Raw genomic sequence first — 11364 nt, 5'->3', positions numbered from 1 at the left:
TGCCTGCATAGGTCACTAACAAGAGGCAAAGGCGGGGTACAGACCGCTGCTTTGCGGCGGTCTGCCGCCGCCGCCAGTAGGTCCGCGGGGGAGCCGGAGCCTTCAGACGGCCCGACTCCCGCGCGGACCGAAAAAAGAAGCTCCAAAATGGAGCTTCTTTTTTCGTCGCGTTTGCGACGTAGCGAGGCGCCAGGGGCGCTCTCGCTACGTCAGAAGCGGCGCGACGCGTACGGACGCTAAGCGTCCGATACGCAAAGATGGCGCCGGCCATGTAGAAGGGCCGGCGCCATCTTGTACGGACGGAGTCCATACTAGGCACAGGGGCGTCTATAAGAGACACCCCTTTTTTAAAAGGGCAGTTTAGAAAGCCCCAAAGCTTTCTTTTTTAAAAAAATCTGTATCTACCATACCCATTAAAAAAATTGCACATGGCAACACCTGATAGTGAGGTATAGGTTTAATAAAAATGCAAACAGTATCAGCTGAGCAATCTAACTGCTATCATAAGTGCAGCAGGCATGCACAAAAACTTTAACTTCTTTCTCTTTCTGTTTTGATCCTGAGGAAAATCTTTCATTTGATATTTACATGGGGAAAAGGATTTGAATTATTCAGATCGAATAATTTTGTGAAGATTTCCCTGTGACTTACCATTTGAAAACCACAGTAAACACAGATGTCTGGGGGAGCATTAACCATGAACAATACAGAAATCCTTCATCTTCTTCGTAGTAACACATCAGATCATCCTGCCAATCTGAAAAACAGATGCAAGCAGCTTTATTCATGGAGATTAATTATGAGGCCTCAAGCTGCGCTGGATCGGGGCCACAGCAACCTCACGCCACGGCCCGGGGGCAAAAAGGAGCCACAAAATGTGGCTTTTTTTTTGCGTCCTGAAAAGGATGTGAAAGCTGTAGCTTTTAGGTGCTCCTTTGGTGCTGCCATGTGGAGTGGTGCGCAGAGTCATGCCATCCTAGAGGCGGAATCAGGGCATGTGTCATGTGGACACCACGACCCAACTCTGCCCTAGGCCAGCCTTTATGTCCAGTGTGCAAGTCCCTATATCTTGCAGACTGGGCCAATATCCAAACTCAACTAGTTTAGGAGGTTTTTGTTATTATCTGCAAGCCTTACAAGGAAGATCTGGCCTTGAATGGGCCATGAAATTTACTCATTTGCAGCCTGGCCTACATGCCAAGATTGCTGTAAAGATAAACTATATGTATTTCTGGTGGGGGGAAGAGCCATATACTGTAATTTTTTTGATCTCATTGTAGGAAAAGTGTGATACAAATGCCACTAACATATAAATGTATAAAAATAAAACAAATTGTTTTCTGGTTATGCATCTCCCAGTCATTCAATGACTAGAGGAAGATAGGCAGGAGGCTGAGGTGCAAACAGCAGGCTCCATTCCTTTGGCTACCTGCAGGAAGAAATAAGCTCCTCCAGGAAAACTCAGGCTAATGGTGAGGGTGGGGTGGGTACTTAGGCAGAAAACAGGTAGACCTTACATGTGGAGAGATGAGAAGATATGTATCTACACCTGGTAGAAAAATACAATCCACCAAGATCTCAGTCACTGTTTCAGCTGTCCAATAATTAATGAGGTGAAACTTATTAATAAATAGGTGGGACCACAGACTTGACCCAGAAATATCTTGAGAAGGACTTCGTTCAATAATTCTACTAACACTCTATAGTACATGGAAAACTTTATTATAAACAAAGGCATGTTTTCTGATTCCTCTGGAGCATAGCTAACAAAAGAAAAGAGACTGAAATGTGATTAAAGCAACTACTTTGCCCTCAGTGATATAATTAGGGAATAGCTCCAGTTCTCAACTATCCACAATAGATGCTCTTGTCTTTATTGTGAAGACCTTCCTGACCCCTATGGGTCAGGAATGCTATGGTATCAATCTTTTAAAACCATTGATTTTCCCCCTTGCTTTTTCTTTGTTTTATTTTAACTTAACTAGTACCAGGATAAACATTGAGTTGCTAATGTTCTTAGTAATCTTCCATTTCAGCAACTCAGATCACTATCTTGCAGATACTTGCCTAAGAAGAAGTCTAATTAAACACAGCAGGACTTCCTTTTCAAGTAAGATTAGCACTGCTAGTCATTTATTTTTCATGGTATTTTTTAGCTATGTGGCCTATGAATTTACAAGAATTAGAGGATCACTTCTGAGAAACACCTCCCACTGGTTTATGAAAAGATACAGATGTGTAATGTGAGGGTGCTCAAGATTCTAATCCTCTCTATCTCTAAATTATGTAGCCTACTACAGAACAATACAAGTCAAATTTGGCATTCTGTAAATTAATTGGTTAGCTGACATAATATTTAGTCATTAACTTCACACTAGTCCTTGAGCTCTCATGTTTGGACAGGTGGGGAGCAACGGCATCCCTATATGAATTAACATGCGCCAAAGTCTTGACATAAACAGATCTACACATGCCTTAAGTGGGAATGAGAAACAAACAAGCTTCATTTATATATTGCTTCATACCACCTAAGCAGTGTCTAAGTGCTTTACAACTGTAAGCTAATTTGCCCCAACAATTTGGGTACTCATTTTAGCAACCTTGGAAGGATGCAAGCCTGAGTTGAGCTTGAGCCCTTTTGTTGGTCTTGAACTCGTAACCTTATGGTTTTGAGTAAGTGGCTGCAGTACAGGCATTTAACCACTGCGCCACCAGTGCTCCTTAGGAAGGTTGATTAGGGTAAGGGAAACTAAGGCGTGGGACAGACAGCCCTTTTGTGGCGTGGCAGAGGTGTAGCTAGGGTTAGGGAAATCCAGAGAGACCAACCAAGGAAGCTCCTTGTATGGAAGACCACAGTGGGTCATAGGATATTTGTACTAAACAGATAAATGCAGCCTTCAATACCATTGACCATGGTATCCTTCTGGAATGCCTGGGAGAGTTGTGTATTGGGGGCACTGCTTTGCAGTGGTTCCACTCCTATCTCTCAGTCAGGTTCCAGATGGTGATGCTTAGAAACAGCTGCTCTTCTAAAAGAGAGCTAAAATCAGGTGTCCCTCAGGACACCATCCTGTCTCCTATGCTATTGAATATTTACATGAAGCTGCTGGGTGAGATCATCTGGAGACATGGGGAGTGGTGTTATCAGTATGCTGATGACACCCAGATAGGTTCTCCATGGAGTTTACCGCACTGTTCCTCTTCAGTTCGTTCTCAGAATGGAACGGAAGGAGCAGGAACGAGTGTGGAACGAGTGGGGGACGGATTTTACCGCACACACCAGTCCCTCACTCATTCCATTCCTCCTCTCTTCCATTCTTAATCCATTCCAGAGGGGACAATTTTTGAGAACTGTTCAAAACAATTCTCAAAAACCCTTCCCTTCTGGAACAGAATGGGCACAGAAGAGGGGGGGAACGGAATGAGTGAGGGACTGGTGTGTGTGGTAAAATCCATCCCCCACTCGTTCCGTTCCCTTTCATTCCGTTCTGAGAATGTCACCCAAGCCCAGTGCGGTAAGCTTCCTTGTTTTGGACTGCTTCAGTGACTAAAGACAGCATCTCTCATCTGAACGAATGTCTTAAGGCGGTAATGGACTGGATGAAGAAAAACAGATATAGACTGAATCCTGATAAGACGGAGGTACACGCTGTAGGGACCCCTAATCTGGGGACGGAGATATGTCAGCCAGTTCTGGATGGGATCACACTTCCCCTGAAAGACTGTGTTTGCAGCCTGGGGGATGCTCCTGGACTCATCACTCCATTTGTCAGTACAGATAGATGAGATGGCCAGGAGCACCTGTTATCAGCTTTGGCTGATACACCAGCTGCATCTCTTCCTGGAGCCAAGGGACTTAGAAATGGTGGTACATGTGCTGGTAACCTCTCGACTTGACTTCTGCAATGCAATCTACATGGGGTTACCCTTGTGCCACGTCTGGAAACTCCAATTGGTGCAAAATATGTCAGCCAGACTGGTCACCGGTAAATCCAGAGCCGACCATATCACACCAGTCTTAAAATCCCTCCATTGGCTGCCAATTAGTTTCTGGGCACAGTACAAAGTGTTGGTTATAACCTTTAAAGCCCTACATGGCTTGGGTCCAGATTACTTGCGGGAGCGCCTTCCTTCATACAATCCACCCTGTACACTCAGGTCCTCTGGGAAGAACTTGCTACAGCCAAGGAAGACCAGGCTGGCTGTGGTAACCCAAAGGGCCTTCTCATCTGCCGCTCCTAGGCTATGGAATGACTTGTCAGAGGAGATCCGTTGAATTACCACTCTTGAAGCCTTTAAAAATGCTGTCAAGATGGATCTCTTCTGGCAGGCCTTTCCAGATTAACCTCCCCTCCGCTGATATTGATGGATCCTGTCTCGCCTCTAATATGTTTAATTTTAATGTAATTTAATTAATATTTTATATTGTTGATGTTTTGTTTTTATCTTGTTTTAAGGTGGGGAGGAGGTTGGGGTAGGGGATTATTTAGAGATGATTTTTATTGTACTGTGTATTTTATTGTTATTCCGTTGTTTTGTAACCCACCTCAGTCTGTAGGGAGAGGCAGTAAATAAATAAAATATATTATTATTATTTATTATTAAAAGTTTCCCAGGTCAGGCTTGCTTATAAGCTTCAATAATTAAGAGTTCTGGGTTATACACAGACTACCTTGACATTAATCCCTATCTACTCCTTAACCTGCCCTCAGTTTCAATAATCTGAATTTGGTAAAGTTACTTTTTTGGACTACAGTACTACCCTTAAAAAAAACCCGGTGAGACTCTCCTGGCATTCTTCACTCTGTTGTTGCCTTGCCTTGCTTCCACTGTCTGGGTTTTACATGATATAATAATCAGAGTACAGAAAAATTACTTTTAGGGCTAAAATTCTCAGAACCCTACCCTGTCATCCTCCCCACTCCCATAAAAAATATTTCCAAGATCTGAGAATAACAATATAACAAGGATTTGTTTAGATTACTACAGCTCCAGGCTTGAAGGCACCTCAGAATACTGGGGCTATTCCTAAACCAACATCTGCAGTGGGATGTTGCAGTGTAGACAGTGATACGTGCCAGGTATGGGGACAAAATAGCCGACAGGGACTGTATTCCTGTCTGATCCTGGAAGCTAAGCAGGGTCAGCCCTGATTAGTACTTGGACGAGAACCACCCATGAATAGCAGATGCTGTAGGCTATATTTTAGACTGAAGGAAGAGGCAAAACCACCTGTGAATATTCCTTGCCCAAGAAAACCCTATAAAATTAGTGGGGTTGCCATAAGTCAACAGAAGACTTGAAGGCACATAGATACACAAGTACTAAGTGTCCACTTACTTTATTTCTCACAGTGATATGGTCTAATGTTATATTGAAGGCACTGTGAAAACTTAAACAATGGTTGTCTCATCATCCATTTTTTTTAAGGTGCCCCCAGAATAGGCATTGGTCTTGGCTTTCAGAGGGCTGCCATGAGATATCATGAGGCGATACAAGCTCTGACAACAGGTTTGGGCCTTGTCCCTGTTTTTGCTGCCACAAACATGTAATAGTTACTCCGTTGGATATTGTTACAGGATTCCTTTTTTTAAGTGAAAAATTGACAGTCAAAGATATTCACCTGGATGTAACATGCACATAGAGTAATCACATTCAGGAGGATCTAGAAGAGAAGGAAAAATACAAGTTAAAATGTAATCAAATTAAAAAAAAAGAAAAGAAAATGTGTTTGGAACCAGAATCTGTTTCACTGGATAGGTGGGCCGATCCATCACCAAGCTTATCACAGGCCAGATACCCAGGAGTATCACTGGGTTGCTGAAAACATTTGATCCCTGGTATTACTACATGTGAGATTCTTTGGTGGGAATATACTACAGATAGTGCCTAGGTTTGGATAGCTACACTTACACTGTGCCCTTTTTCCAGCTGGAAGATGAACAAGGCAGCTGAAAAATTCCTGCAGTTACTTCTGATTAGAGATATTTCCACAAACCTCCTTTGCTACACATTCTTTCCCTATTGTGAAGCTGCATGTCATATGAGGGAACTCTAGAGGGCATGGGTGAGTTGTGACTTTGTGGATCAGTATAGATCTGATTATGCCCACAGGTCTTTCACAAGTTTTCCTCAGCTGCATCTGCACTGCAGAAACAATCCAGTTTAATATTGCTTTAACTGCTATAGCTCAATGCTATAGAATCCTGGGATTTATAGTTTTGTGAGATATTTAGCTTCTGCCATCAGAGAGCATAATAAATTACAGATCCCAGGATCCTTTTGCATTGAACCATGGCATTAAACTGGATTATTTCTGCATTGCGGATGCAGCCCTCCACTGACCTATATAATGCATGCTTAGATGGGAATAAGTCTCCTTACCTCTGAATTTATTGCTACTTTTATTTGCTATGTATTTGGGGGATTAATTTTGTATTTTATTGATTTGCTATGTTAATTGTTATTTTTATTGCTGTTATTTGCTATGTATTCTTTTTGCAATTTATTGCCATTATGATTTGCTATGTTATTGTTATTGTTATTTGGTACGTATTTTCTTTACTGTTGTAACCCGCCTGGATTCTTCACGATTGGGTGGACTATTAATAAATCATCATCATTATTATTATTATTATTATTATTATTTTCATTATTATTAAATAAATATAGAATTGCATTGTTAGTTTCTTACTAGATCAGTTGTTCAGAACCATTATGTTTGGGTTAGTAGCTGCCAATAGATTTATTTGAGATATGCTGACAAGGGTGAGTGTTACTTTTGAAATAAATCTATGCATTTTTGCTATCTTCAAATTAGCATATCTTCTACATACACACGTATACACACTGGTATGTCTGCAATTACTTACATACTCACATTGTTACATAAGTCTTGGGCAAGGCAACAGCAGTGGTAGTACTGTAGAAAAGAGCAGAGTAAATCTAACCATAAAGTTGACACTTACCTAGAACAGGAAAGTCATCATCTAAGAAAAAGGTAATATCTCCTTGGATGTTTTCCTGGACAAAGAAGCCATGAAGCTCACAGAAGTTTAAAGCTGTGAAGACAGAAAATCAGTACATACATGTAATGACAAATTCCGACACTCGCCCAAAAGTTCCCATAGTCCCCTACCCCAAATTCAAGCAGTTCTCTTCATCCAAATTGCACCTGTATAATAATCTGCCAAATAAGGAAACATTCCATGTATCTGAGGTAGTGGCCAGTTGCCCAAATAATCTATCATGAAGAGAGTAATACAGCAATAAATAATAATAACACATTTTTATTTCTAACCCACTTCTTCCCCAAGGCATGAAGCAGGGTACAACATAGAGTAAAACACATGAAACCATTTAAACACATAGGTTAGAACACATAAGCATAAGCCTAAAACAACAATTACACATTAAAATAATCCAGACTTAAAATTAAAAGTATACCAGTTTGAAACTCATAGTTTAAAATTGACTGGGTGGGCCTGCTGGAAGAGATAGGTCGTTAATACTGTTTTAAATTGTGACAGCATGTTTATCTACTGAATCTCTCCTGGCAGGTCATTCCACAGTCTAGGGGTAGCCAACAGAAAGGTCCCCTGGGTGATAGTTTCCAGCCTATTCCTGGCCAGATGAAGTAAATGTTCCCCAGAGGACCGGAGCATATGGGTCAGAGGAGGCAATCCCATAGATAACCTGGACCCAAACCATGTAGAACTTTAAAGGTAATAACCAACAATCTGGCAGCCAGTTGAGTGATTTTTAACATCTCATTCCAACACTACACTGGGGTTTGCATCATGAGATTTATTCAGAGGATGTTTGTCATTGCAGTGTGACTTGTTGAAGGTCACGTTGCCTAAGTGGGGATCTCCAAGGACTTTGTTTCCAGGGACCTAGTCCAACACTCAAACCCCACTCCATGGTGGTTGTCTTTACAAAGCCAATGGGTTCTTTATTGGCCATTTGAAACTAAGCCCAGGTCTTTGCTTGAAGTGATCTGTTCATTCGATCCCATTATAAGACTTCTCTTAGCCAAAAAGTTTAGCACTTCATAAATACTCACCCAATGTGAGCCAAGCCAAAGCTGGAAAGAATAAAAACCCTCTCATTTCACCTTTGGAATTAAAAAAGACAGAAACATTAGTCATCTTTTCCTATTATATTTATCACATGAGTATCCCATCTTTTCAAGGGCTGGCAGCGAAGTGATTCAGAGCAGAAGTTGAACAGTTACTTTTTCAACTGTAATTCCCAGAAACCTCCAACCAGCATTGTTTGTGTGACTTGTACCTTTTTAAAAAAGTAATTTTTCTAGTTGGCTGATGTAATGCCAAAGCCTAGTTCAGAGCTTTGTGTACAGGTCTGACAAGACTGCTTATGCAATCTCTCAGCCGTCGCATTGTGGTAATTCTATTCCTCCTTTCTTGTTTTGAGGCAAAATATTGTGAAACCTGAAGATGTTGTTTTGAATGAGAACAAAAATGTCAAATAATATTTAGGGGAGAAGAATGCTGTGTGAGCAACAGCATCCATCCTTCTTACCTGTCATGAACTACTAACTGACAGGGAACTAAGCAAAGAAAAAGGTAATAAATAAAGTCCATTTCCTACTGTAGGATTTAAACAATACAGATGTTGAAGCAATGTTCCTACATAATGGAGAAAAGATAGCAGAACTGACAAAATAAAACAAAAGTAAAATACATAAAGCATTAGATTATTCTGCAGATCTCATTTAAAACAACATCTTTCATGAGAAAACCATTTGTAGTCCGAAGCAACATATCTAACATATGTATTGTATGAGATTTGTATACTTGTCTTTCCCCCCAAAACATGGCAGCTAACTGTTCACAAACAAGAAGCCCAATTAAAACAATTAAAACATTAAAATGCTCCTAAATAATAAAATATGTGCCCCATGTTCTTTTTCTTTTATTTCCATTTATTTGCCCATGCTTGAAAGGATTATAGCCATTTTTAGAGATTCAGGGTGTAATAATACAAATCCAGAGTCCCAGAAAGTGGTAAATGATCCACCAAATGAAATAAAGAACTGCTTATAGAATATATAATAGGAAAGAGGGAAAAGTAATTATAGCTAGGCTACTGGTTTCTATGGCAATCTTTGAAAAACACCTACGCCTTTTAGAAACAATGATAGAATGAAAGCTGAGTCATAATTTTAAGTAAAACTGGCAGTCTGCTATTGCTGCTTTAAAAGCTAATTGTTCTTCCCTACTGCTCCTCCCATTTATTTTTATACAGCTACTTCCCTTGTTTATGATGGCAACTGTAGAAAGTAATTTTTCCAAAATTGCTAGGCACACTCTCCTTCTTTTTGAAAAAGATGCCTGTTCAACACACAGATTGTAACATCCAAGTGTGCATCTGAACTATAGAAGTAGTGCAGTTTGGTACCACTTTAACTGCCATGGTTCCATCCTGGGATGTCTAGTTTTGTGAGGCACCAGCAATTCTTGGTAGAGAAGGCTGAAGACCTTGTAAAAATACAAATCCATAGGATGGAACTACAGCACTTTAAGTGGTGTCAAACTGCGTTATTTGTTACAGTGTAGATGCACCTCAAGTAGAAGGCCTCAGTGGACTTTGTCTTGCTATTTATTTTTTTTACTTCTTTCACTTTACTTGTAAACTTTCCTGAGCTTGCCCACTTCAGTGGAGAGGGGACTGCACTTTTTGGTTATTATAATCAAACAAGGGAAGGATATTCCAAAGTCACTTATGATAGCATTAAAAAATTATACTCTGCTAGTAAGACATCATATATCACAGTTGGATCAAACACACGATACATAACAGGTTTCCCCAACACAATATCATGGCATGCTTAGTCCAATCCTGACAATACTTGTACAACTAAGAACTGCAACAGAATGTCCTCTGGCCACTGGTGGCTTCCATGTAATGGGGTGGTGAATCTGCTCTGAGTTTTAACCAAACTTTAAAAGAACTATCCAAGCTAAAACTGAGAGCAAATTAATGCCCCATTCACATGGAAGTTGCCATCTGCCACTGAACAGGGGTATACTCACATTGCAAGAGGAATACAGTCAGCCCTCTATAGCCATAGATTTTTTATTTACAGATTCTACCATCCACAGTTTGAAAATAATTTTTAAAAATTCAAATTCCAAAAAGCAAACCTTGATTTTGTCACTCTATATAAGGGATACCATTTTACTAAGCCAATGTATTGAATGGGACTGGAGCATCCAAGGATTTCGGTATCTGCGGGGGGTCCTGGAGCCAAACCCCAGCCAATACCAAGGGCCCACTGTATTCCTGTTCAGCTTCAAGCCAGAAAATATAATATCGCTTTCCCTCCTCTTTTTCATTTCTGAATATTTTTAATTTTTTAAAAGTTGGGTTTGTTTTGTTGTTGGTGGTGTACTTCTACATAAGTCCTACCTTCTCAAAGCATGAAGATAGCAATAGTGATAGCATTTACATTTCTGCACCACTTATCAATGAACTCAGCACTCTCTAAGCAGTTTACAACCTGTAAACCAGCTGCCCCCCAAAATCTGGGTTCTCATTTTACTGATCTACAAAAAGATGGAAGACTGAGTCAACCTTGGAGCTCTGGGATTGTACTCACAACCATGTGGCTGCAGTACTGGCATCCCTTTCTTCTTCCCAGATCATGGAAAACTTTTACTTTTTTGGACTACAACTTCTATAATCACTTCTTCAGCTATCATGGCCAGCTGTTTGGGGGATTGTGGGGACTAGACTCCAAGCTGTAGCTTTTCAGAATTCTGTTTGTTTCTCTTGTTTGGATGTCTTTTTTTGATAACAGCCAGCATCTGAGATTGCTTTTAGAAGCAGTGATCTCATTGCACAAATAAGGTTATTTCAAATCGTGATTTTAGGCAGCTTAAGGAAACAGCATTTTGACAATTTGTTTCTTTAAAATCTTGCAAAAATTTAGCAGAAACCCAGAGGAGGTAAAAGATAATACAGACAAACTATATATTATTGATTATTTCAATATGTTCTTACCTTGAGTTAGGTGTAGGTTACTCAGAAGACCACTTTGTTCCATGGTGAAAAAATAACACATATATATCTATTACTCTAAACAGTTGAAAAAAATAAAATAATAAAAAATAGTACGTAGTTGTAAAATATTCAACAATCTCATCTATCTTTCCTTAGGCTATAAGTCGATGTAGCACTAAATAGGATTTGATTAAGGAAATACTCTAGTCTAATTGATGAACAGAACTCACTCTGAGAACAAAGTTTGCTAAGCAACACTGTTGAGGATGATCTGAGCTCAAAGAACACTCACAGTCTTCTCCAGAGTCTGTCTGTCTGTATGTATGTATATGTATG

At 40.2% G+C, this 11364-nt stretch overlaps 1 protein-coding gene across 1 annotated transcript in view; it reads right to left on the bottom strand.

The window, feature by feature from the left end:
- LOC121920672 (interleukin-6 receptor subunit beta-like) overlaps positions 1-11071 on the bottom strand; it is a 56586-nt gene extending 45515 nt beyond the window's left edge. Inside the window, exons 1-4 of the mRNA XM_042447820.1 lie at positions 11029-11071; positions 6969-7061; positions 5624-5665; positions 652-757 (exon numbers count right to left, since the gene is read on the bottom strand). Of these exons, the coding sequence (XP_042303754.1) occupies positions 652-757; positions 5624-5665; positions 6969-7061; positions 11029-11071 (284 nt within the window). The remainder of the gene's footprint in view (positions 1-651; positions 758-5623; positions 5666-6968; positions 7062-11028) is intronic.
- Between the last annotated feature and the right edge of the window lie 293 nt (positions 11072-11364).

Source organism: Sceloporus undulatus, chromosome 2 (genome assembly GCF_019175285.1).
Source record: "Sceloporus undulatus isolate JIND9_A2432 ecotype Alabama chromosome 2, SceUnd_v1.1, whole genome shotgun sequence".
In the NCBI taxonomy this organism is placed as follows: domain Eukaryota; kingdom Metazoa; phylum Chordata; class Lepidosauria; order Squamata; family Phrynosomatidae; genus Sceloporus; species Sceloporus undulatus.
This window is presented reverse-complemented; position numbering and strand designations above follow the sequence as displayed.